This window comes from Tamandua tetradactyla, chromosome 9 (genome assembly GCF_023851605.1).
Source record: "Tamandua tetradactyla isolate mTamTet1 chromosome 9, mTamTet1.pri, whole genome shotgun sequence".
Lineage (NCBI taxonomy): Eukaryota > Metazoa > Chordata > Mammalia > Pilosa > Myrmecophagidae > Tamandua > Tamandua tetradactyla.
In genome coordinates, this window is record NC_135335.1 from 26117971 (window position 1) to 26145199 (window position 27229).

A 27229-nucleotide genomic window follows, 5' to 3' on the forward strand; every position below is an offset into this window, starting at 1 on the left:
AGAGGAAGTGCCTGCAAGTGTAGCAACTTCTAGGAAGGAAGCATCAAGGTACTTGAAGTGGGGTGGGGTGGAGATCTGAGGGTCGCCCTTACAGGGTGCGAAGGAGATGGGGGAAGCTCACATGCCCCACAGACCTTTCTGAGAGGGCTGGACAGGTAGTGATGTCATCTGCATCCTCTGGCTTCTCTGGGCTAACTTAGAGCTGATCTGGTCTGGCCCAGCATGTCAGGGAAGAGGTGGCTTGAAGGGTCCAGCTTGGGATGTATTTTGTGGGTGAGGAGTTCTCTGATTGTATGTGGAGTGTGAGAGAAAGAGAAGTGCTAAACATGACGCTAAGATTTTTGGCTTGAGCTGCAAACAGATTAGAGGAGAAAACATATATGATTCTCTTGATAGATACAGAAGAAGCAATTACTAAACTTTAAATCATTCATGATTTAAAAAAAAGAACTCTTATTGAAGTAGAAGCAAAAAGAACTTCCTTAGACGCCCTAAAATTTCCTGTAACAAATTTATTTATTTGTAAGACTTGAGAATCTTTCCCTTTAACGTCAACAACAAAACAAGGACACACACGGTTACTTGTAGGCCCCACACCATGGGCTGTCACAGCGAGTGCAGTGAGGCTCTGGAGAGATGGTCCTACAGGACCTGGAAAGCAGGAGATGGGCCTGGCATTACTCTCAGATGATACCATTGTCTACCAACAGAAAATTGATGACTTCATATTCTTTACACACATGTAAGATATTTGGAGGAGATGAACAAACCTGGTCAGTTTTGCCTTCTAAACCTAGGAGTCTTTGTTTCCACCCTAGAAATTCATCAAAGTGTCTCTCCTGGTAATAGGGAGAATTGTCGTGTGTTGTGATAAATGTATTGTTTTGAAGTAGTTTTGCTTTGTTCTCAGAGGGACCTTGGCAGCTGGGAAGTGGGTGGTACTGCCTGCCACCCTGTTCCACAAGTTAGCAGGGGTTTTCTGGTGTTTCTCTGTCCACCCTCTGGGTGTTCCCCTGCCAGCTTGCAGACCCCCTGCAGGTCATCCCTGGCACATGGTGATCTGGTTACAAGCCCTGGGGCTGCCGGGCAGCTAGGTCCAGCTGGGGACTTTGCTGGCCGCTAATGTGGGGAACCCCAGGCCGGGGATTGTGGTGGCAGGGGCTGTGGGGGGAGCAGTCAGGATGGCTGTGGCAGCAAGGTGTGGACTTGGGCCCTATTGTTTCTGCTTGTAATGCACGGAGCCCAGGGCATGTGGATGTGCACGTGCCAAGTCCCGGGCAGAGGGAACGGCGTGGAGACGGGAGGTCGGACGTTTCGCTGTGCTCCTGACTCCTGCCTGAGCTTGGGCTGTGCCTTCTCCTCCTCACAGATGCAGAGCCTGTGGGCAACTTCCCCTGTGGCAAGGAGGCCCCCACCCGGCTGTGTGGGGGCGACACCGAGTGCCGGGAGTACTGGCCGGGACCCAACGTTGGTATCACCAACTTCGACAACATCCTCTTTGCCATCTTGACATCGCCATGGAGGGCTGGACCGACATCCTCTACAATGTGGGTCCCCGTGGGGGTGGGGTGCGGGTGGGGCGGAGACCGAGGAGGCGGTCCCTGGAGGGGGGCAGAAGGCGTGGCCGGGTGGAGGTTCTCAGCCCTGCCTCTTGCCAGGCGCCAGGCTTCTTCCTCCCGGTGCTGGCCCAGGTCCCCAACTGGGCCGTTCCTCGCTGTCTCTGAGCCCTCCCCTGGCTGGGGTATCCCAGAGCTCCTCCACTCTGGGAACAGGCCTGGGCGCCTCCCCAGCCTGGCTGTGGATAGGTCACCTGCCACTCCCACCTCCCTCTGCGTGGCAAAACCCCAGGCCTGAGGGTGGGCAGGGACCGGACAGGTAGCTGGAGCTTGTGCTGCTGCTGCCGAGAATGGCACCGCGTGTGCCCCCACCGCACCCCCGCACTCCGACATAGCTTGGCCAGCACTGAAGGTGGGTGAGGGCTCTAGCCCAGAAGGCTCCCAGCGAATTTGTGGGCCTTTGTTCAGCTTACTCGGGACCAACTGGTAGTGTTCTCTCGGGTCGTCCCAGCTGTCTCAGCGCTATGGGACAGCCTGGTGTGGGGGCCCACGATGTCTGTGGAGCAGCGATCCCTGTCCCTAACCCTCTCTGCACTGAACTCTCCCCAGGGCACTCCTGGACACCTGTGCAGACCGCGGGTCCCTTTGATGTGCCTCCCTACTTGGGACATTTCAGTCCCAAGTCCTGTGAGCCGCAGGGTGGGAGAATAGCTGGAGTCGCATCTCAGGGGCTTTGGGAGGTGGAGGAGGAGGGGGAAGGGTGGCTGACATAGGGGTGCATCTTGGAAGCTGGGGGGTGTTCTGCTCCTGCTGGGAGGGGCCTGTCTCCTGGAGCCTGCCCAGCTGTGTGCTGGGACCTTCAACTTCCCTCCAGCAGCTGCACTGCTTGCATACTGGTGGCATGGGTGGTGGGTAAGAGGGAAAGGGGGAGATGGGACCCTCTACCCTGCATCTCCTCCGTGGGTCCAGGGAGACCCAGACAGATCCTGGGGCTGGCCATGCAACAAGTACTTGGTAAATGTGCATCCAGGGTTCACTGCCTACAAGCCAACAGCAGATAAGGAGTTAAGGAAAAGCTGGCACAGGGAAAGCTGGCACAGGGAAAGCTGGCACAGGGTCCGTTGAATCAGAATTCCTCCTTGGAGTGGGAGTCATGTCTGACGACATGTTTGATTGAGGGAATACGGAAAGGGGACAAAGCCTGTGATGAGAAACCCAGCTGTTCTCTCCCCACGGTCAGCCAAGGAAAATTTCCATGAAGACAAGCCTAAAAATAGCCCTGAGCTGGCCTTATTCTGCCAGCCCCCCACCCAGACATTTGGTCAGGGCTGCAGGTGCCTCACACTCCCCAGCCCACCTCCATGTCCCCAGAGTGGGGGGGGGAGGGCGGCAGGAATCAGATCCCGGGGCAGGAATCAGATCCTGCGGCAGGAGGACACTGGTCAGGGTGGCTGCAGAGACCTCCCTGAATATGTTTGATTGGGATCATGATGCTGAGTGTGCCATGGTGAGCAGGAGGCATCAGTGCCCAAGGGCCCTTTGATGGCAGATGCATGGAGCAGAGTGAAGGGGGGCAGAAGTGGGGTTCCCTGAGCTGGTGGAGAGGGAGGCCCGTGCAGCACCCTGGAAGTTGGGCTGCAGCACCCAGGCCCAGTGACTGCAGAGAGCGGCGGGGGGGGGGGCAGAGCCTGGCAGGGCTCCCAGGTCTGGTGGCCCAGAACTGACTGGACTGAGCCACTCATGCCAGGGACAGCAGCAGGGTCAGTTGTGGGAGACTGGGGGGTATTTTTTAAGCATTTTTTGGATAGAGTGCCTGCCCCTCACCCCCTACCTAGCAGGAAGGGCTTTCATGCCCACCCATTGTGTTTGTTGAGCTTGGAAGGTCCCAAGAGGCCAGAGGTGTTGTCCTGTACATGGGTGCAAGGGAGAGGCTGAGTAGGGGCAGCAGAGGCAAAGGAACGGTGGGACCCCAAGAGACAGCATCCTTATACCTGTTCTGCTGGGCAACGAGCAGGCAAGAAGTGCTTTCCAAGACACCTCTTATGTCTTAAAGAGTAATAGGAGTCCAGTGGAGTCTCTGAGGAACCCCAAGGAGTGCTAGGAGAGATGGTGCCACAGCCAGTTCTTGTTGGGCCCCAAGGGATGAGGTTATCTTGTGGTGTCATGCAACACAAAACTCGCCTGTCCCCTCGTGCACCGTTCCTTGCTTTGACACTGGTGGCTGGAGAGCTGAAGGAGGAGGAAAAATGTTCATTGTGGGGGAGAAGAAGGGCTGTGGCTCCCCTTCCCATTGAAGGCAGTAGCATGTTGTCTGAGGAAAGAAATTCTGAGTATAAAGCTGAGAGCACCTGTTGGGGCTGGACACTTTAAATTACTGAATTGAGATTGTGACACCAGCTTGGTGTGGCTGTAGGACTTTCTGTTATGCAGGAGTCATCAGGAAAGTCATGGACTTGCCCAAGTGTTCATCCAGGGGTATGGGAAGGACCCCCCAGTTTTACCGTGTTTAGAGACAGTGGGAGATAAATGTACTCTTTGGTTTATGATTATATACATATTATTTGACAGCATTCATGTACTAGTTGCATAAAGATTGAGGAGTAGTCAGATATATAGGTGCAGAGGCTGTATTTTGAAGTTAGAGCAGATAGGACTTGTCCATGAATTGGATGTGCAACGTGAGAGAAGGAAAAGAGTCAAAGCTAATACTGGATTTATGGCTTGGCCATTGGGAAACATGGTGCTATTTACTGAGAAGGGGAAAGATATTAGTTTAGTTTAGTTTTAGTGTGTGGTAGAACTTAGGATTCTGTTTGGCTCTGTATAGTTTTAGAGAGTTGTCTTCATCCAAGTAGAGGTGTTTGGTATGCCTGCTGACATGTGAGCAGGGAGTTCAGAAGAGACAAGCACGGGTTAGGTATATACTTGAAGTCAGGGAGTTTAAAACTCTGAGGGGGGGTAAGACCACCTAGCTGATGAGTACAGATGGAGAAGACAAGAAGGCCAGAGACTGAGTCTTGGGAAAGCCAAAGACCAGAAACCCAGGATGAAAGAAAGAGCCAGCCAAAGAGAGCAAGTTGGAGCCTCTCAGTGGGTAGGAGCCTTGGAGGCACAGTGAGCAAAGAGTTTCAAGAAAGTGACCAAGCAGATCAGATGTTGCTGAGAGGTTATAGAAGGTGAGAAGAGAAACTTTGACCATGGCAGTGGCTGGTCTTGTTGGGCAAGAGCGGTTTCAGTGTTGGGGATACAGCTCTGAGATATGGAGGTCAGAGAAATAAAGCAGCGAGTAGAGAGTGCAGCAACTCCTCAGAGAGTTTATCTGTGAGATAGAGCCAAGCAGTGGGACAGTATCTTAGGGAGATCTGGCTCAAGGGAAATGGCTTTTTTAAAATAAACTTTTAATTTTGAGATAGTTGTAGATTCACAGGCAGTTGGTAAGATAACACAGAGAGTTCCCATGTGCTCTGTTCCCAGTTTCCTGGGAAAATATCACAGCCAGGATTCTACACTGACTGTCCCCTCACCACAGGACCCTCTGTTTATGCCCAGGCCCCACTCCTGGCAAACACTGATTGGCCTTGATTTTTATAGTTTTATCATTTCAAGAATGTTGTGTGGATGGAACCATACAGTAGGGGCCTTTTGTGGTTGGCTGTTTTCACTCAGCATCAAGCTTGGAGAGTTGTTCAGATGGTTGTGGGTATCAGTAGTTTGTTCTTCTAATCGCTGAGGAGTTTCCATGGTGGACCACGGATCCCCCTCTTGAAGGACATCTGGGTTGTTTCCAGTTTTTGGCTATTATGAATAAAACCGCTTTCCACATTTGTATATAGGTGTTTTCTGGGATAAGTACCCAGGAGTGCATCTGCTTAGTACTTGTATGCTTAGTTTTTTAATAAATTAAAACTTTTCTACAAAGCTGTACTATTTTATATCCCCACCAGCAGTATATGAGTGACCCATTTTAGCCATTCTAAAGGATGTGAAGTGGTATCTCACTGATATCTCATTGTAGTCTTGATTTACATTTCCCTAATGGTAAATGATGCTGAGCATCTTTTCACATGTCTGTTTGCCTTCTTATCTTCTTGGATGAAATCCTCTTCTTATCTTTTGCCCGTGTTCTGTTTGGATTGCTAATTTTTTACTGTTGAATTTTGAGAAGTCTTATATATATTCTGGATACTAGTTCTTTGCTGTATATATTCTGTATACTAGTTCTTTGCACAGATTTTCTCCTCATCTGTAGCTTGGCTTTTCATAGTCTTTACATGGTCTTTAACAAACGTTTTTAATTTTGATGAAATCCAGTTTGTCAAGTTTTTATTTTATGGATCAGGCTTTTGATGTCAAGGACAGAACTCTGCCTAGATCTAATTCCCAAATACTTTCACCCATGTTTCTTTCTACAAGTTTTTTATCATTTTGTGCTTTACATATAAGTCTGTGATCCATGTTGACTTAATTTCTGTATAAGGTATGAGGTTTAGGTTGAGGGTTTTTATTTGTTTGTTTCTGGCTTATGGATGTCCAATTGCTCCAGCACCATTTGTTGAAAAGACTGTATTTCTTCCATTGAGTTACTTTTGTATCTTTGCCAAAACTCAATTGGGCTATTAATATGGATCTTTTTCTGGGTTCTCTGTTCTGTTCCATTGAACTATGTGTCACCTTCTTTCACTACCAGGCAGTCTTGATTATTGTAGATATGTAGTGTCTTGAAATTGGGTAGAGTGATTCTTTCCACTTTGTTAAATCTAGAGAGAATTAGCATCTTTAGTACATTGGGCCCTCCAATCTGTGAACATGGTATGTCTGTTCATTTATTGAGGTGTTCTTTGATTTCTTTAGTTTCAGCATATAAGTCCTCTACCTGTTTTTGTTAGATTTACATCTAAGTATTTCTTTCTTTGGAACAATTGCAAATGGTTTTGTATTTTTAATTTTGGTGTCCATGTGTTCATTGCTTTCTGTGTGTTATATTTGTACCTTGTGACCTTGTTGAACTCACTTATTAAGAGGTTTTTTTTTTTGGATTTTCTATGTAGACAATCATATCATCTGCAAACAGCAACAGTTTATTTCTTCCTTTTTGACAAGTATGCCTTTTATTTCCCTTTCTTGCCTTAATACACTGTCTAGAATTTCTTATTGTTTAAATAAGAATGGTGAAAGCAGCCATCTTTGCTTTGTTCCCATCTTAGGGAAAAGTATTTAGTCTTTCACTGTTGAGTATAATGTTAGCTGGGTTTTTATGCTCTTTATCAAGTTGAGACAGCTCCCCCCTCTTCCTATTTTTCTGAGTTTTTACCGTGAATGGGTGTTGAATTTTGTCAAATGCTTTTTCAGCACTGATGTTGTCATGTGACTTTCTTCTTTAGCCTGTTAATTGGTGGATTTCATTGATTGATTTTTGAATATTGAACTAGTTTTGCTTTCCTCAAATAAACTCCATATATGATTATGGTATGTGATTCTTTTTATATATTGCTGTTTGCTAATTTTTAATTTTAAAAATTTTTTTGTGTGGTTTTGATATCTGTCTTAGTTTCCCAGTTACTAAAACAAATGCTATACACTGGCTTGATTTAGAAATGAGAATGTATTGGCTTATGGTTTAGGAGAAGTCCAGAGGTTTTAGCAAGGTGCTGCTTTCTCCCTGAAGACTCTATCATTCTCAGGTTTGGTTGCCGGTGATCTTGGGTCCCTGGCTTTTCTGTCACATGGTGACACACATGGCGGTGTCTTCTCCCTTCTCCAGGGTTCATTTACTTCCATCTCCATCCTGTGGCTCACTTATGTGCTCTCTCTCTCTCTCTGTCTCTCTCTCTCTGTTTCTGTCTCAATCTCAATTTCCTCCTGTTTATAAAGGACTCCAGTGATCTGGATTAAAGCCCAACCTGATTCATGTGGCTTCACCTTAATAGAAAATAACATCTTCATAAGGTCCTATTTACAATGGGTTCCTACCCTCAGATTAAGAACATGTTTTTCTGGAGTGCATAATTCAACCTGCCACAGGACATTGTGTTTGCTTTCTGTGGTTTTCAAAATATTTCATTGTAATTAGTGGGAGGGATAAGGAAAAGTATGTCTACTCCACTTTCCCGGACACAAAATCCTCTTTGTAAAAGTGAAGAGTAATTATGGTAATTTGGTTGGGGGAGAATTGCAGGAACAGTTTGTGGAGGTGAGGGTGAGTGTGCAGCAGCACCCCATCTGTTTGGGGAGGGGGAGGGGGTGAGGGCTGCTTGCAGGGAGGCTGGAGGCTTTGGAGGTGGTCAGAGCCCACAGTTCTGAGCTGCATGCGGGGCTGGGCAGGGTTGTAGTGACGGATTGTGAGCATGGTTAGGGTGGGAGTTCTACTTTTTTCTGGGACTAGAGATCTTGATGTTCAGCCTAGAGTTAGCATCCAGGGGTCAGAAGCCATAAGCTGGTCAGCCCAGGGACAAGCATCTACCATGGAAAGAATTGCTTTCCCTCAACCCTGTGAGGCCGGTGGACCTGCAGGGAGGCAGCCCTTGGTGCTCCACTCAGCCGTGGCCAGAGCCCAGCTGCCCCTCTCTTGCCCTGCCCTGATTGGCATCTGACCCGGGACTTGTGGACTGCCTCTGAAAAAAAGGACAGAGGTGCCTGGGGCATCCCCTTGACCCTGGCTCCATCACAGCTGCCTCCAGCACCTACTCTGCCAGGGATCCATAGAAAACAACAAGCAGCAGCCAGGAAATGAACTGGATTCAGAAGAGCTCACCCTTTTGCAGGCTGTTTTATATTTGTAACATTTTTTATTGTGAAATATAACATATATGCAGAAAAGTAATCCATTTCAAAGTAAAGTTTAACAAGTAAGTTGTAGCGCAAATTTTAAACTATGGATTACGGTTCCACAATTTCAGGTATTTCCTTCTGGCTGTTACAATCCATTAGAAACTAAAGAGAAATACCTATATAATTATTCAGTAATGATAATTAGTCATAATCCTTTGTTAAATCCTAACTTCTGTGTTACATATCCTCCCTTTCATTTGATCTTTCTCTCAATCTTCAGGGGGTATTTGGGCCATTACCATTTTAATTTCTTAATGTTGAAAAGGGCTGTTGACATTATGGGGTAGGGGTTACAACTGTTAGGTGTTCTTGGAGAGGTTGGTACCTCTGAGTTTCAGGGCTTTGCTGGCCTAGGAACAATTGGGAGGTTTTAAGTTTCTGAAAAATAAACTTAGTATGACTTTTATAGAATCTTAGCTAGGGCCCTGGGTTTTCTTTAGGGTTTTCAGGAATATTGTTGATTGTGGCTTGGAATACTGTGGCAATTAGCAATATCTAGCTGAAGCTTGTTTCAAAAAGCAAAAGAAATGGGACCACTTTGGTCGCTCAGCTATTCAGATTATATCTGAATGTTAGCTTCTGTCTTGCACCAGTCATGTGATGAGAATTGATGGTGAGAGCTCAAGAGGGAGCTTTTTGCCAGGGGATGGGCACAGTCTATATGGAGAAACCAAGACATGGGGCTCATAGCTGCCCCAAGTGTGGAGGCCACAGCAGACAGAGGTCAGACCTGAGGGTTAGGAGACTCCCTTCAGGAAGCCTGGGGAGGATGTACATGTCCTGCTAGGAGGCGTCTGAACAGGCTGGACACACAGCCTACCGGATGTGTCCTTGGTGACTTCCAGCCCACTGGGGGACCCCTAGGCATTTCAGCAGTGATGATACCTGGCCGGGAGGGACCCACAGCCCTGGTTAAGGCTGTGATGGTGCTCAGAGCCCACCTGGACCTGTCTGCTGGCACTGCACAGATGCCATCTAAGAGTATGCCCAGTCTGGAACCCTGACAGGAGCTCAGTCACAGCCCAGGAAGCTGGCCTGATCTGCCTGCCCTGCAGGGCCAGCTTCTGCAGCCAGGGCATGTGTCTTGACCACCTGTGCTTTCTCATTTTCTTCTCATTGTTTCCAGACAAACGATGCAGCAGGCAATACTTGGAACTGGCTCTACTTCATCCCTCTCATCATCGTAGGCTCCTTCTTCATGCTCAACCTGGTATTAGGTGTGCTGTCAGGGTAAGAGTCCAGGAGTGACCCTGTGGGCATGGCCATGTAGGTGAGTACCTGTAGGTTTGGTTGTGCAAGCAGGTGTGGATGTGTGGGCATGGATGTACAGGTGTGGCCATGTGGGTGTGGATATGTAGGTGTGGATGTGTCATGTGTCCTTGGGTTCTAAGGGTGAGGGAACAGAAGATGGGTCCCTTGTCCCTGTCCCTGACCCTGAGCCTGACCCTGGCCTGGCCCTAACCCTGAGCCTCACACTGACTGTGAGTCTGAGCCTGAGCCTGAGCCTGAGCCTGAGCTTGAGCCTGAGCCCGAGCTCAAGCCTGACACCGGCCCTGGCTCTCACCCTGGCCCTGGCTCTGCCTGCCTCCCAGGCTAGGGTAGAGGGGCTAGCCAGGCCCATGGGTGCCACTCTCTGCAGCCACTCCCAGCCTTCTGGGCTCTGGCCAGCCTTGCTTTTGTATCTGTATCTGGGCTCTTGTGGGATTTCTCCCCCAGCCTCTGTCCTAGCCTCCTGCTTGGCTGTCCTCTTGCCCAGTCCTCTATCACACCCTTGGCCTTCCCCTGACCTCTGTCCTCTTGGCCTTAGGGAAGTGGGCAGCCATGGGGACCCCAGGGAGCACCTCTGTCACCATGATGTGGCACTATTGGGGTGACTCCCATGTAGGGGACTGCAGAGTCTGGTGGGCCCGAGGGTACTTGTCCAGAGGCCTGGAAGGGAGCCGGCCTGCTCTCCAGTCTCACTCCCTGCACAGAAGGGAAGGCCTGCCACCAGCATCTTTCCAAGGGCCCCCATAGCCAGGGCCTGGTGCAGAGCTCCTAGTCTGGTGGGAAGTCATATGGTCCGGGCTGGGATGGGAAGAGGGAAGCCTGGAACTCAGTGAAGACCCCTGGAAGCAGCCCCTCAACTGGACCCAGAGGAACCAGGAAGGAGCTGGGTGGAGGAGGGAGGCAGGTATTCTAGATAGAGATTATCTTGGGGAAAGGCTAGAGATATGAGAGGTGCACACATGTGCAATGCATATTCAGAGTGGAGGGGCAGGGTATTTGTGCAATGTACAAGTGGGGTGGGGGGCGGGATGCATGTGCAAGGCACACTAGGTAGACAGGTGGGGTGCTTATGTGAGGCACTCAGGGTAGAGGGGTGTGTGTGCAGTGCACACTCAGAGTGGAGGTATAGGGTATCTGTGCAAGACACATTCAGGTGGAAGGGCAGGGTATGTGTGTGTGAGGCACACTTGGGGCTGGTGTGTTGGTGTGTATGTGGTGGGCACACTTGGGGTTGGATCTTGAGGGTGCAGTGGTGTGGGACAGCAGATGGCTTGTGAGTGGGGACCCCAAGCTGAGGAGATGGGGCCTGGGTGACGTGGTGGACTTGTGGGTGGCATAGTGCTCAGCTGCTCTACTGTGTGGCTGGGCAGCAGGAAGTGATTGGCTGGTGGTTTCTGTACTGAAAGGCTGCCTCTGGTGCTGTCCTGGGGCCCCTTCCCTTCTGGGGTCTGGCTCTCTCTCCTGTCCCTAAGAGGCCTCTAGATAGGGTGAAGGACCATTGGATTCAGTGGGGCTGCACCTGAGCTGAAGGAGCCTCTTCCCAAAGCCCCATCTGCAAGGGCCCATGCCAGGAACGGGGAAGAGTGCAGAGCTTTTGCTGGGGGCCAGCCCCCAAGATAGGCGAGGTGGCTAGTGTCCTGGTCAGGGTGATGCTGTGCAGCCCCCCAGAGGATATGCAGGAAGGGTTAGAGGGCAAGTGAGAGCAGAGGTTGGAGGGCAACACCTTGCAAATGGGGTCAGGAGCCTCCTGACTTCCCAGATTTTTCCCCTACCTGGGGGCCCTTGGCATGGGTAGGTGTGGCTGAGGGGCTAGCCTGGTTGGAGGCCCGGTGGCTCCTCTCCTCTCCTGGCTGGGTTGCAGCTGTGCAGGTCCTGGCAGCTGTGTCTATGAGCTTGGGGTCAGGCCTGGCTCAGAGCCCTGCTCTCCCTCTTGCTGGGGCTGTGTGCCAGAGGCCCACTCAACCCAGAAGCTGCTTCTCCTGCTTGCCTGAGAACAGGTATTGCCTATTTGCTGTGGACGAGTGAGCAGCACCTGCTGGAGCTTTGGGAAACTGTAGTCCATTAGATACTGGGCCAGGCTGGGTGTTGTCTGTCTGTGTGCATGTGCATAGGTCTGTCCATGCGTATGCACATGTGTGTCTGTGTGCAATGTGTGCAGGTGTGTCTCTGTGTGCATGTGTATGTGTTAGTTTTTCTGTGTGCATGTGTGTGTGCAGTGTGTATATGTGTCTTTGTAGCATGTGTGCATATGTCTCTGTGTTCATGTGTGTGCATGTCTGTTTTCATGTCTGTGTGCATGTTTCTCCATGTGCATGTGTATATGCACACATCTTTCTGTGTGCATGTGCACTCTGTGTACATGTGGAGGTGTTTCTGTACATGTGTCTGTGTGTGCGAATGTGCATGTGTCTGAGTGCTTGTGCAGTTGTGCATTGAATAGTTTGGGGTGCTGGGAGGCCAGGGCTGGGGTGGGAGTGCTGGGCTTTGAGGGAGTGTCTCTTCTCTGCTGGTCACTGTGACCAGAGAGGGTCAGGGGGACTCAGGTGGGCAGAAGGTCTCTCTTCTCTCCTGGTTATTGTGAGCCACAAAGGTTTTGTTGAGGAGGCTGCATGCACTGCAGATGTTTTCCTTTTGCCTCTGGCCTGTCCTGATCCAGTCCCTTCTTTTTCCTGCTTCTAGCAGTGACATAGTGAACATTCTTCTCTGGGAGAGTTTTGTCCCAGAGCTCTCCCCAGGCATGGACAGGGTGGTACATTTGCCCTGCCCTCCTGAGCATCCACTCCAGGACCCAGGAGCTGTTCTTGGGTGGTGGGAGTCTGGGGACTGTCCAGGCAGGAGCAGGAGCCCTGCTGGCCCCTCCCTGCCCTGCAGCCCCTGCCTGGCCCCTCCTATCCCAGCCCCTACCTGGTCCCCTCTGCCTCTGGGAGGTGCTCCTGTGGGGTCTGCAGGGTGGGGAACTCAACTGGCCTGGGTGCGGGGCCCCCTCACCTGGCTCTGTGTGTGGGGTGGGGCACTCCTTCACCTGGCCTGTGTGCGGGGATGCTCCTTCATCTGGCCTCTGTGCAGGACAGGGCGCTCCCTCACCTGGCCTGTGTGCTGTTCTGGTCCCCCTACTGTACAGTGAGTTTGCCAAGGAGTGCGAGAGGGTGGAGAACCACTGGGCATTCTTGTAGCTGCACTGGCAGCAGCAGATTGAGCAGGAGCTCAACGGGTACCTGGAGTGGATCTTCAAGGCTGGTGAGACAGTGGGGGCAGCCACTTCGGGGCTACTGCCAGTCCTGTGATGTATCCCCTGGCCACATGCTGGGTGGCCCTGAGTGCATTGTCCTTAAGCCTGGCCCCGCCAGCTGTACCGGGTGGGCTGACCTCCCAGTGTCCGGCTCCCCTCATCCTGGGAGTTTTATCAAGGGCCACTCTGTGGGGGATTCATGGATAGGGGCCAACAGGGGCCACTGCAGGTGGGAATAGGGGGCATTGCAGGTGGAAACAGGCCATCGAAGGCCTGAGGGGGCTGTGTGGGGAGCTGATGTGGGTCCTCTGATGTGGGTCCTACTGGCTTCCATGAGTGGGAGGGTGGGTGCTCTGTCCAGGCCCTGGCGGGCTCACCTGAGGCTGTTCTCCCTGGCAGCGGAGGTGATGCTGGCCGAGGAGGATGAGACCGCAGAGGAGAAGTTGCATTTGGATGGTAAGTGCCCCTTGTCAGTGTGCCATGCGTAGGAGTGGTCTGGGCACTTGGACACACACAGGGCATGAACACACCCACATGGTGGCACCCTCAGGGCCTTCGGGGTGGGGCTTGCTGCCCGTTGTGATGCGGGCCCTTTTCCTTCAGCTCCTGGTTGCTTTGGGGGCCACATGGGTGCTGTGGGGTTGTGAGGGCCGCGGGGCAGGGGCACTTAGCAGGGGGGGCGCTGACTCTTCCTTGGGGGTTTGTATTCTGTACTCCTGCCCTGGTTGGAGGCCCTGTGTGTCCCTGACGTGGGGTGGATGTGGCTGTTGTAAGCTCAGCAGGGTCCCCCCCCCAGGGACAGTCCCAGCTGGTCCCACGCCGAGAGCCTATGCTAGCTGTGCAAGCCGACCGAGTAAGGTGACAGTTCATGCCAGGTCCTGGGTCATGGCAGCACATGCCAATGACAGCCTCCTGCTGGTTGGGACAGAGAGAGCCTGTCCCATAGCAAGTCCCACTGGATGGGGTGTTGCATGGCCTGGGAACTGCAGGGAGAGTATGGCTGTACCCATCTTGGGTGGGGTGTCTGCACCCTGGGGCCATGGCAAAGGTGGCTTAGGGCTTGGAATGGGGTGGTCCGGGTGGGGCTGTATCCCTGGTCTTGCCCCATCATCCTAGTCCAGTTGTCCTGGTAGCCAGGGCTGCTCCATGGACTTCAGTTTGGAGAGAAGGGGAATGCAAGGACCCACCCTCATATGTCTTGTTCTTCTTGCCCTGGGGACTGAGAGGGGCCAAGAGGTCAGGAAACCCCCTGACCTCTGAAAAAAGGGCCAGGTAGTTCCTGGAGAGCCTCTGTCACGTGGGAAGGCATGTGGTGGTTTCTGCTGATCCTCTCTTAGCTGCCCTGGGGCAATCCTGGATTTCCTCTCTTAGCTGCCCTGGGCTCTCTCCAGGTTCTGGCTTTTCAGTACTGAGGGTCCTCCTTGCTCAGCATCACATGGGAAGGCATGTGGCAACATCTGCTGGGCTCTGCATCTTCTACATCTCCAAACGTCTCTGAGTTCTCTTAAAGGCTCCAGTAAACTAATTAAGACCCACCCTGAGTGGACGGAGTCACATCTCCATCTTATCAAAAGGTCCCACCGTATAGTATTGAATCAAGATTAGAAAAAAGCTGTTCTGGGTTATACAACAGTTTCAAACCAGCATTCCTCATATCCTGGGTAGGTGCTTTAGCTCCCTCTCACATTTTTCTATTTCTATGATTTTATTTGTAACTTTTGGGGATTGTAATTCTCATTTCACTTACTAGTAGTTTTGAATCTCTTTTAAAAGTTTTTACCTTATTTTTTATTTTTATTATTTTTTCATGGGCAGGCACCAGGAATTTATTTTTAATTGTGGTAAATATACATAACATAAAATAATTTTAACAATTTTTAAATGGACAATTCAATGACATGAAGTACGTTGACAATACTATGTAACCTTCACTATTTCTAAACTATTATCATCATCCCCAACCAAAACTCACAGCCATTTAGCAGTAACTCTCTCCCTCCTGCCGGCACATTGCCTCTTTTTACCATTGAGTAAATTGAGTAATTTGCCATTGTGTGGATGGATCACATTTGTTTCTCCATCATCAGTCGATGGGCAATTCAGTTGCTTCCCCCTTTTGGCTATTGTGAGTAACTCTGCGATGAGCACTGGTGTGCAGATATCTGTTTGAGTCCTTGCTTTCAATTCTTTTGGGCAGAGACCTAGGAGTGGGATTGGGGCTTTCTGAGGAACCCCAAATTGTATTCCACAGTGGCTGCTCCATTTTATATTCTCACCAGCAATGTACAAGGGTGTTCCTCTTTCTCTTCATCATCACAAACAATTGTTTTCCATTTTTAAAATATTAGCTATCCTAGTGGGTGTGATGTGCTATCTTATTGTAGTTTTAATTCACATTTCTCTAATGGCTAATAATGTTGCATATCCTTTCATGACTTATTGGTTATTTGAATATCTTCTTTGGGAAAACCTCTATTCAAATCCTTGGCTGTTTTTAAAATTTTTTTCCCTTGAATTGTAGGAGGTCTTTATATATTCTGGATAATAATCCCTCATCACATAAATGGTTTCCAAATATTCTCACATTCTGTAGGTTGCTGTTTTACTTTCTTGATAATGTCTGTTGATGCACAACAGTTCTTCATTTGGATGAAGTCGATGTTATCTAATTTTTTGTTGTTGCTGTGCTTTTGGTGAAAATAAAAATCCATTGCCTACTACAAGGCCCTGCAGATATTTCCCTAGGTTTTATTGTAAAAGTTCTATATAGTATTAGCTCTTGTGTTTAGGTTGTGGATCCATTTTTAATTAATTTATGTATATGGTGAGAGGTAGGGGTCCACATCTTTTCTTTTGCCTATGGATTTCCATTTGTCTCAGCCCCATTTGTTGAAGAAATGAGTCTTTCCCTCACTATATGGATTTGGCTTCCTTGTCAAAAAATTAACTGGCCATAGATATACACATTTACCTCTGGACTCTCAATCCTGTTCCACTGATCTAAAGGTCTATTCTTATTCCAGTACCACACTTTTAATTACGGTAGCTTTGCAGTATGCTTTGAAATCAAGAAATGTGAGTTCTGCAACTTTGTTCTTTTTCAAGATTGTTTTGGCTATTTGGGGCCCCTTGAAATTTGATATGAATTTGAGGATCAGCTTTTTCATTTATACACAAAAGACTGCTAGGATCTTGATAGGGATTGCATTGAATTTGTGGATTGCTTTAGGTAGAATTGACATCTTAACAATATTAAATCTTCCAATTCATGAACATGGGATGTCTTGCCATTTATGTAGGTCTTCTTTAATTATTTTTTCAGCAACATTTTGTAGTTTTCAGTGTATACATCTTTCACCTCCTTGGTTAAATTTATTCCTAGATATTTCATTCTTTTAGATGTTATTTTAAATGGGATTTTAAAAAAAAATTTCCTTTTCACATTGTTCATTACTGGTGCATACAAACTCAAATTATTTCTGCATGTTTATCTTGTACCCTGCAACTTTCCTGAATTTCTTTTAGTTCTAGTAGATTTCTTGGAGAATTTTTTGGATTTTCTCTATATAGGAAAACGTAGAATGGAAATAGGGGTGATTTGACTGCTTCCATTTAGTTTGGCACCGTTTATTTCCTTCTCTTGCTTGAATGCTCTGACGAGAACTTGCAGTAAAATTCTGAACATCAGCAGGCATCTTTGTCTTGTTTCTGATCTTAGGGGAGAGTTTCAGTCTTCCACCATTGAGTATGATATTTGCTGTGAGCTTTTTATAAATACCCTTTATCATGTTGAGAAGGTTCCCTTCTATTCCTAGATTTCTGAGTTGTTTTTTTTAATGTGAAAGGATGTTGCATTTTGTCAAATGCCTTTCCTGTGTCAATTGAGATGATCATGTATTTTTCTTTAACTTTATTCTTTTAATGTGGTACATTACATTGATTTTCTTATGTTGAACCATTCCTACATTCTTGGAATAAATCTCACTTTCTCATGTGTATAATCCCTTTAATACACTGTTAGATTAGGTTTGCCAATATTTTATTGAGGATTTTTGCATCTATATTCATATGGGATATTTGTCTGTGGTTTTCCTTTCTTGTAGTGTCTATCAAGCTTTGGTATCAGAGTAATACTGGTCTCTAAAATGTATGTGGAAGTAATCTCTCTTCTTATTTCTTGGTAGAATTTGAGGACTCTCAATCCTTTGGTAGCATTTGAGAAGTATGAAATCTACTTAAAATGATAGGTAGAATTTGGCAGGGAAACATCTGGTCCTGGACCTCTGTCTGTTGGGAATTTTTAAATTACTGGTTCAATCTCTTTACTTGTTATAGGTCTGTTAAGATTTTCTGTTTCTTCATGTGTCAGGTTAGGTAATTTGTGTATTTTAGGGAATTTTTACATTTCATCTAAGTTTTCTAATTTGTGGGCATACAATTTTTTGTTCATAGTAACCTCTTAGAATCTTTTTTATTTCTGTAGGGTCAGTTGTAATGCCCCCAATTTGATTCCTGGTTTTAGTTCTTTGTGTCCTCTCTTTTTTCTTTGTCAGTCTGGCTAAAGGATTGTTAATTGTATTGATCTTTTTAAAAAATCAATTTTTGATTTTGTTGATTTTCTCTATTATTTTTCTGTTCCCTGTTTCATTTATGTGTGCTCTCATTTTTACTATTTCCTTCCTTCTACTAACTTTGGGTTTAGGTTGCTGTCCTTGTGCTGGTTTCTTTAGATTTAAAGTTGTTATTGATTGTGATCCTTCTTTTTTTTGGGGGGGGTGCATGGTCTGGGAATCGAACCTTCTTTTTCAGTGTAGGCATTTAGACCTATAAATTTCCCACTGTGCACTGCATACTCTGCATCCTATAAATAATTTTAGTATGTTTTTTTCTTTTTATTCATTTTCATTTCTCTTAAGATATTTCCTGATTTCCTTTTTGAGTTCTTTGACCCATTAGCTGTTTAATAGTATGTTGTTTAATTTTCACATATTTATAAATTTTCTGGAGCTCTTTCTGTTATTGACTTCTAACTTGATTAAATTGTGATCTTAGAAAGTACTCTGTATGATTTCAATATTGTTTTTTTTTAAGATTTTGTAGCCTTATCATATGGGCCCTGCTAGAGAATGTTCCATGTGCACTAGGGTAGAACACGTATTCTGTGCTGTTGGGTGGAGTGTTCCCTGCTTGTCCATTAGGTCTAACTGATAAAGTGTTGCTCAAGTCCTCTAGTTTCTTATTGATCTTACGTTTATATATTCTGTTAGTTATTGAATGTAGTTATTAAAGTTTCCAACTTCTTGTAGAAACATCTATTTCTTCCTTCAGTTCTGTCTATTTTTATTCATATAGTTTGGGGCCCTACTGTGAGGTGCATATATATGTTTGTAATTATTATATCTTCTTGCTTGACTGAACCTTATCAATCTATAATATCCTTTTTTGTCTCTTGTCATCTTTTTTGGCTTAAAGTCCATTTTGTCTGAAAATAATATTGCTTTTCCAGCTCTGTTTGCTTACTGTTTTCATGAACTATCTTTTCCTTCCCTTTTACATTTAAACTTTTTGCATCATTTGTACCTAGAGTGAGCCTTATAGATAGCATATAGATGGATCATCCTTTTTCATTCAGTCTGCCAATCTCTGCCTTTTAATATGGGTGTTCAATCTATGAACATTTAAGGTAATAACTGAGAAGGAAGGATTTACTTCTTCTACTTAGATATTTGTTTTCTATGTGCGTTGTATATATTTTTGATCCTCAGTACTCCATTACTGCCTTTTTTGTATTTAATTGCCTTTTTTAGAAGCCTTTTTTATTCCCTTCTTCTTTCCTTTTTTCTGTATGTTTAACTTATTTTCTTAGTGGTTTCCTTTGTAATTACAATTAAGATCTTAAATTAATAACAACTAATATCAGCCTAGTTTCTGGAGTATACAAATTCTCTACTCATATATATCTCTATCCCTCCCCCTTATATTGTTATTTTCTCAGATTATATCTTTATACATTGTATGCTCATTACGTAGATTTTAAGTGTTACTTCACTCATTTTTTGTTAAGTCATATGAGGGGAGGGGAGGCAGTCACAATACAAAAAGTACAATGATACACGACTTTATATTTGCCTGTGTAGTTAGCTTCCCTGGTGTTCCATATTTCTTCTTAATGCTTCAAGTTAATCACTAGTGTCCTTTCATTTCAGCCTTGGCATGTGGCCGTGGCAGCTCCTGGCCCTCTGCAGGATGGCCCCAAGAGTCGTGTGAGCTCCTGCTGGCAGTGGTGCCACAGCGGCATCTGGTCACTGACAGTGCAGCCGTGCCTGGGCCTCACCCAGAACAAAGGATCTCTGTGGTAGGGAGGCCACATAATTTGCTGTGGGGGCTCTGTCGTGGGCACTCCTCTGGACCCTCCTGTGTTGCTGTCTGTCCAGATGCGGCTGCTTAGCTTATAAACAAGTCTCTCCAAAGGTCCCAGGGGTCTGTCCAAGTAGATGCCAGCTTCACGTTGCTCTTAGTATGTCACTGAGTGTGGATGTGCATACACATGTATGTGTACAAATACACATAGGCATACATATAACACATCCACAAGTATAACTGTATGCACAGATATGTGCAAGCACACACAGACATGCACACAGCACATGCACAAATATGTGGACATGGGCATAATATTCACACAAACACAAGTCTGTGGGGACATGTACTTTACACGTGTATATACACGCACATAATACGTGTACACATGGATGGTCATCCACATGTGTACATACATGCACATAACATGTTTACCCTCATGCACATGGGTGCATGAATATGCACTCCCAGTACTTATCTGTGTCCAAGGACAGATGTTCAGAGCTCACAGACCCATCACTTGGGCACAGCTGGGTGCTCATCCAGTGCCTGGATTAGTGCAGTGACATGCCCAGAGGCACACAGACACACACCCAGCTCTTTATGCAGGCAGAGGGGCACCCTGAATAGACAGATTCCCATAGAGCCCCACAACCTGGCACCCCACCCTAGACTATGTTTCTGTCTTCACACTTATCCTGAAGGTTTTGATGTGAAATAGACCAGGGTGAGCCTGTCCTCAGGGCCCTGTGGCCTGGCCTGGGGGTTGGGTACAGAGCAGGCAAGATGGAGTGATGCAGTGTCACCGTGAGCATTGGGATGGAGAGGCCCAAGGGCTTGAGCTTAGACTGCATGGCTAGGAAAGGGTGCTAAGCCGGGTCTGGGAAGGGGCAGAGGGCCTGGGAGGAATGGCACTGGGTGTGTGCCAGAAAATGCTGGAAGGTTGCTGGGTTTGGGTGGTGAATAGGGAGAGAGGTGCAGGAGAGAGTTGAGCACCCAACTTTTCCAGGCAGCATTTGTTTGGACTGTGTGGGTTATAGGGTCCCTGCTGCAATGACACAGCTGCTCAGTGCTGCTGTTCTGGTAGGAGAGAAGCTAAGATGACCTGGACTGGAATGAGCTGGGTACCCCAGTAAAACCACCTCCAGTAACTGCTGAGCCCCAGCTAGGGAGCCAGGGAGGGGTGTCCGGAGGAGGAAAAGGGACTGGTTAGTGTCAAGAGAAAAGTGCTGCTAGCCGTGGACAGTGGCGGAGAGTGGGGGCTGCCCAGGACCTGTGTCCATTGGTCTCCTTGTCTGGAAGGTGGCTTGTGTGAACCCAGCTCTGCCTGCCCTGTCTTCTCTCCCAGGTTCTCCCTTCGCCCGAGCCAGCCTCAAGAGCGGGAAGAATGAGAGCTCTTCCTACTTTCGGCGCAAAGAGAAGATGTTTCGTTTCTTCATCCGCCGCATGGTGAAGGCGCAGAGTTTCTACTGGGTCGTGCTGTGCGTTGTGGCTCTGAACACGCTGTGCGTCACCATGGTCCACTACAACCAGCCACAGCGGCTCACTACCGCCCTGTGTACGTGTCCGCCTGTGCCCCCCATCTCCCCTGTGTACCTCTCCCGCGCCCTCTCACACTCTTCCCCTGTGCCTGCTGGTCTGCTCTTCCACCCAATCTTACCCTCCCCCATGCACCTACCAGCCCTTCTTACCACCCCCTTCCCCCTGTACAGGCTCTCCCACTCCCTTTTACTACACCCAACTTCTCCCTACTGCTCTTGCTGAACCAGCTCTGGTCTGCAGCCTCCTCCGTAGTTCAGCTTATACCTGGTCAGTCCCCTTGGTGACCTCCGTGGGGTGCTGGGCTGTGTCCGGAGCCTGAGGGTGACCTCCTGTGATGGCGGCCCTGCCCTGTTGATCCTTTAATTTAGAGAGGGGCATGACATTAGCAGGGGGCCTTGGGGCACCTGCAGCGTAAGACTTGTGTGGGGCGATGGGGACGTACCAGCAGGTGCAACCGTGTCCCTTAGAAGGTGGTGCTTGGTTTCCTGCGGCCTTGGCCGCTGCCGCCCTTGCTGTGACTCGTCCTCTGAGGGCACTGCCCGTCGCTGCCTCCAGGCATGCCCAGGACTTCCTACTGTCAGGGCTGCCCTGTGGTCCTCTGGCTCCGAGCCTCTGGACAGGCCACAGAGTCAGGCACCTCCGGTTCTACCTCCAGAAATGGTTCATACAAGGTGAAGAGGGATTCAACCGGTGGTTGGGGCTCCTCGCTCCCCACCCAGGACCAGCACTGAAATTTCGAGGGCCGGTCCTTCATCCCTTAGGGCTGTGCCGGCAGATGGAACCTGAAGCTGAGGTTGACCTACCTCGGGAAGAGGGTTAAAAAAAGGGCAGAAACCCAAACACAAAAAACCCTGGTAAAAAAACAAAAGCAAAGGCAGAAGCCAACAAGGTCCCTGCGTGTGCTCCCTCTGCCCCCTCCAGCTCCTCAGGGCCAATGGTGCGCCGGTTCGTGAAATCCCGATAGCCCCTTCTGGCCCCGGAAAGACCGCCGCGTGCACAGGCTCAGCTTGAGGTCTGGAGTCTGAGATGAATTTCTTTTCTGGTGGCCGTAGCTGAAGTTCCGGGGAAAGCCCGGGTTTTGACCGCGGGACGCGAGCCCCCAGCGCCTCCTCCCGCTGCAGCCCAGAGGAGCGGCGCCCTCCATGGGTCCGACCCGGAGCGCAAGTGCCTCTGCGTGCAGCACACCCAACTGGGCTCACCCATCTGCCAGGCCCGAGGCTCCTGGCTCGTGGACCTCCTCAGGCCGCCCGGGGTCAGCGCGGCCCCGAGTTAGCGGGTGCTGCGAAGAAACCGCCAGCGCCACCGCCCGGCACTGGAGACTGCAGGGCTCGGAGAGGTCTGGGGGTGTGCATCTCCCGGAAGCAGGCGGGGAAGGGCCGGACCCTGTGGGAAGGGGCGGCAGCGCGTGGGGCAGGGTGGTGATGTCACCGGACGAGACCCCCGCCTCCCGCTACCGCCTGAACAGGATTCACCGGAAAGTAGCATTTCTGTTTCTTGGTGGGCAGCGTGTGTTTCCGTTAGGCCTGTTGGCTCTCCTCGCTGACCTTGCTGACCTGAGTAACTGCACCTTTCAATACCCCGAGCGAGACAAAACAGCACAGCTGCTGTGGAGCCTGGGGCGCAGGCGACATCTCCCAAATCCGGTCGCACCTTGTTGAGCCTGATGGAGGCACAGGGTGCTGTGTACACTGTGGCATGGGAGCTAGGAGGGGGCCCAACGAGTTGCAGCTGCAGAAGTGGGCAGGCTCACAGAAAACGCCGGCGGGTTTGGAGGACTTTCAGGGCGTGGCTCTGAGTAGTGTTGGGGAGCAGGCTACGGGGTGGCCTGGAGTTGGCGTCCCCATCACGGCCCTCAGCGAGGAGCCACAGCAGTGACCCACGCCCCCGTGCACACCAGCTCTCTGTGGTTCTTTAGAGGCTTGGGCGCCTGACTGGCCCCTCCCTGACCGGCGCTGTCGGTGCCGCACGCTCTGACACCAGCCTCACCGGGACCCTGAGGGCTCCTGGGGTTTCTGAGCTGTAGGCGGAGGCCCCAGTGTTGGCCATGGAAGGGGCTCCGTGTTGCAGGATTCCTGGACCCGATGGGGGCAGGGCAGGGAGGACCATGGTGCTGTGCCCCACGTGGTGGAGATCGGCTCAGCCTTCACGCTTCACTTTTCTTACACACCCACCCACTGCCGGCCTCTCTGAGTTCCTGCTTCCCCCAGATGAACACTCTTTGACTCTCTCTGCTCCCCCCTCCCGTGGCATGGGTACTCCTGGAGAGGGGCCGGTTGCTCCCTATAGTCCCAGAGTCTGTCAGGTGCAAGTTGCAGGAATGCAAGGTGAGCACCTGACCCTGACCTTTCCAGGCTCAAGGGGCTGAGTATGGGAAACTGAGGACCTTTTCCTGATGAGAGCAAAAGGGCTGAAGAGGGCTATTATCTGAAAAGGTTCATTTTGGAGACTGCTACTTGCAAGTACTGAGGTGCCTGGTGGCTTGATCTCTGAGCTTGTGGGGGTGGGGCCCCTGTACACAAGTGGTAGAAGTGAGGACCCTGCCAGGAGACCCTCCCTGCACAGGTGTGTGGGGGCATATGGAGTGGGCATCCACCCTTGGCTGTGCAGGAAAAGTGGGCTGGGGATTCAGCCCCAGCTGGGCATTTGGTAGAACTGGGTATGAAAGTCAGATTTCAGGGCACAAAGGGATGGGGCTAACTGGGTGCCCCTCCTTTGCTTTGTCTAGAGCGGCTCTGTGCAGGGCCTTAGGTGACAGGGCCTGTCTGCCAGGGACTGGATTCCTGAAACTGCCATTCTGCAGCTGCTCCCCACACCCTGCTCTTTCTGGGTCTGAGGTCACCCGGTGGGGACTGTACAGAATAGAGCATATGCCAGCACAGTGCTTTAGGGGAACATGGAGGCCAGTGCCTCACTGTCGGCAGGCATTGCGGTTCAGCCAGTGGTAACCCTGGCTGTGCTCCTGTGGGATGCTGTTGGGTGTAAGCTGGAGATGTCCCTGCACCCCTGGGGGCCCCCTTTATTCCCAAGGCCCTGGAGGGTAAGCAGAGGCCTTCAAGTGCCTTGTTGGCAGGTGGGAAGGGAATGATACCTCCTGGGAGCCTCATATTGGGTGGTCTGGGGGTGTCACAGAGTAGAGGGGCAACACATGAATGAGGTGAAAGTCAGGCAGGTGGGCTGGGCAAGACCTGTGCACACAGAAGGTTCTGACGACGTGGCAGAAGGACTTCAGAATACAGAAGCCCTGCCGTGGCCCCACCTGAGCATGGTGCAGGGCGCCCACCTCCTGTGGAGCCTGTCTCCCAGTGTGCCCTGACTTCTGCCACACTGTGGTTTGGGTGGACCCAGCCTCATTCCACCCTCTCCTGGGCTCACATTTCCCGGGAGTCTGCAGGCCTGGGGGGTTTACCCCAGAAGGTTCCTGAGGTCTGGTGCTTCCAGTCTGAACTGGAGCCAGGATGGGGGAGGCCATGAGCTAACCCCCCTCTTCTCTGGCTTCTCTTAAACTTTGCAGAGTTTGTTTTCCTGGGTCACTTCCTCATAGAGATGTCTCTGAAGATGTATGGCCTGGGGTCCAGGAGCTACTTCCAGTCCTCCTTCAACTGGGGTGAGTGAGATGCTTGGCTGTGGATGCCTGAAGGGGCGGACAGCATCCCCCACTCCCACTATGCTATTCCCGGGTAGTAGGGGCCATGGTCCTTTGTGGGTCAGATAGTTCAGAGGTTCAGGGCCTCAGGGGGAAGGTGTCGGCCACTGACAAAGGCCAGGTAAAGGCCAGGTTTACTAGAGCAGATCTTGCATCTGTCCTCATTGTTCCTTGCTGGAGCTGCTTTCATCCCTGTGGGGACTTTCTCCTGTTATGCTTTCCATGCCTCCCTCGTCTCCTTCCAGGGCTACACATTTTATTTTGAGCCCCACATAGGACCACAGGAATGTCCCCATTTCTTTCCTGTGCCTGTTATCACCTCCCTCAGACTTCCCCTGGATCCACTCAGTTTCTACTCCTGTGGCATCACCCATGGCTGAGGCCTAGCAGCCCTGTCCATCTCAGGGGTCCTGCTGACCTATGGGGAGCTCTGTGCCCCACCCTGAGCTCAAGGAGATGTGGTCCTAGCTCCCACTGCCTTGTGGGCCCTCAGGGGCAGGCGAGGGCATATGCCTCAGGACCACCCCTGGCAGGATGAAAAGGTTCAGCCGCCCCCCCCCCCCATAGGACCCCTTAGCCATGGCTGTGGCTCAGAGAAACCTCGAGAAGTGGGCAGTGCTGGGGCCAGCAGGGCAGGTTTAGCATAGGCAGACCATGTGTGCTTCCTCCCGGGTGCCTAACCTAGGGCCCAGGATGTGACTCTTCCAACACTGCCCGAGGCTGAGTCTGATCCTCTGCAGGAGAAGTGGAGGTGCTGGGACCCCGAGCACGGACTTGCATCTCTATAAGGTTCGTAGTGCCCAGGGAGGGGACCCTGGACCAAGGTAGAAGAGAGACTCCAACCTGAAACTTCGATTTAATGTAGTTTCCAAGTATTTTCTCCCATTGTGTAGGTTATCTTTTCACTTTTGTGATAAAGTCCTTTGATGTACAAAACTTTTAAGTTTTGATGAGGTACCATTAATCTTTTTCTTTTGTTGCATGTGCTTTGGGTATTAAAGTTTAAGAAACCATTGCCTAACACAAGATCCTTAAGGTGCTTATGATGCTTCCCTACATTTTCTTCTAGGAGTTTTACAGTCCTGGTTTGTATATTTAGGTCTTTAATTCATCTTGAGTTAATTTTTGTATATGATGTGAGCTAGGGATCTCCCTTCATTCTTTTACATATGGATAACCTGTTCTCCCAGCACCATTTGTTAAACAGACTGTTCTTTCCCAATTGAGTGGACCTGGCAGCCTTGTCAAACTCAATTGGCTATAGATTTGAGGGTCTATCTCCAAATTCTCAATTTGATTCCTTTGGTCTATATGTCTGTCCTTTGACCACTGTAGCTTTGTAATAACCTTCAAAGTCAGCAAGTCTGAGTCTTCCACTTTTGTTCTTTTTCAAGATGTTTTTGGCTACTTAAGGCCCTTTACCATACCAAATAATTTTGATAATTGGCTTTCATTTCTGCAAAGTAGACTGTTGTCCTTTTGATTGGGATTGCATTAAATCTGTAAATCATTTTGGGTAGAATTGACATCTTAATAGTATTTAGTCTTCCAATCCATGAGCCTAGAATGTCCTTCCATTTTAACTCTTTTTAATTTCTTTTAGCAAAGTTTTGTAATTTTCCATATATAAGACCCTTTACATTGTTGACTAAATTTATTTGTAGATATTTGATTCTTTTGGTTGCTATTGCAAATGAAATTTTTTCTTCATTTCCTCCTGAGAAACACTAATGATTCCTGTGTGTTCATCTTGTACCCTGACAATTTGCTGAATTTCTTTATTAGCTCTAGGAGCTTTTTTGTGTGGGGGGGATTTTTTATAAACTTTTTAAAAAAGGTTTGGTGTAGGTTATAGTTCCACGATTTTTCATTTTTTTTCTAGCTGCTCCAAGACACTAGAGACCAGCAGAAATATCAATATAATAATTCAGCAGTATGCTCATTTGTTAAATCCTCTCTTCTCTGTTCTACTCCTCTTTCTCTAGGGGTTTGGCAAGTTATTATAGGTAGCAATGTCTGACTCAAGCATACATACAAGTAACCTCTAGTGTAGCTTCTTGACTCTATTTGAAATCTCTCAGCTACTGATACTTTATTTGTTATACTTCTTTTCCCCCATTTTGCAGGATCTAGGAGCTTTGTTGTAGATTTTTCTGAACTTTATATATAGGATCATGTCATCTGCAAATAGTGAAAGTTTTACTTCCTCCTTTCCAATTTGGATGCTTTCATTTCTTTTTCTTGCCTGATTGCTCTGGTTAGAACTTCCAATATAATTCTGAATAACAGTGGTGAGCATGGCATCTTTGTCTTGTTCCAGATCTTAGAGGGAAAAGCATTCAGTCTTTCACCATTGAGTATGATGTTAGCAGTGGTTTTTTCATAAGTGCCCTTTATCATGATGAGAAAGTTTTCTTCTGTTCCTATCTTTGAAACTGTTTTTATTAAGAAAAGATACTGGATATTATCACATGCCTTTTCTGCACCAATCAAGATGATCATTGGTTTTTTTTCCTTTCATTCTATTAATGTTGTGTATTACTTTAATTGATTTTCTTATGTTGTATACCTTGCATACCTGGGATAAATCCCACTTGATCATGGTGTATAGTTATTTTAATGTGCTGTTGGATTTGATTTGCTAGTATTTTTGTTGATGATTTTTTTCATTTATATTCATCAGAGAAATTGATCAGTAATTTCATTTTCATGTACTATCTTTCTCTGACCTTGATGTTAGGGTGATGTTGGCCTCATAGAATGAATTAGGTAGTGTTCCTTCATCTTCAAGTTTTTGGAAGA

At 48.6% G+C, this 27229-nt stretch overlaps 1 protein-coding gene across 4 annotated transcripts; it reads left to right on the forward strand.

Moving 5' to 3' along the window:
- Positions 1–1258: 1258 nt before the first annotated feature.
- LOC143646012 (voltage-dependent N-type calcium channel subunit alpha-1B-like) lies at positions 1259–24386 on the forward strand. 4 transcript variants are annotated; one of them, XR_013157224.1, is made up of 7 exons: positions 1259–1547; positions 9511–9654; positions 12775–12890; positions 13282–13338; positions 19089–19237; positions 20591–20800; positions 24296–24386. XR_013157224.1 is itself a non-coding variant. In XM_077115082.1 (6 exons), coding segments are annotated over exons 4-6 (261 nt in total). In that variant the 5' UTR covers positions 1259–1547; positions 9511–9654; positions 12775–12890; positions 13282–13289; the 3' UTR covers positions 24298–24386. The 4 variants fall into 4 exon arrangements, 2 of the variants coding, with proteins under 2 accessions (XP_076971197.1, XP_076971198.1); XR_013157225.1 differs by lacking the exon at positions 12775–12890; XM_077115082.1 differs by lacking the exon at positions 19089–19237.
- Positions 24387–27229: the final 2843 nt, after the last annotated feature.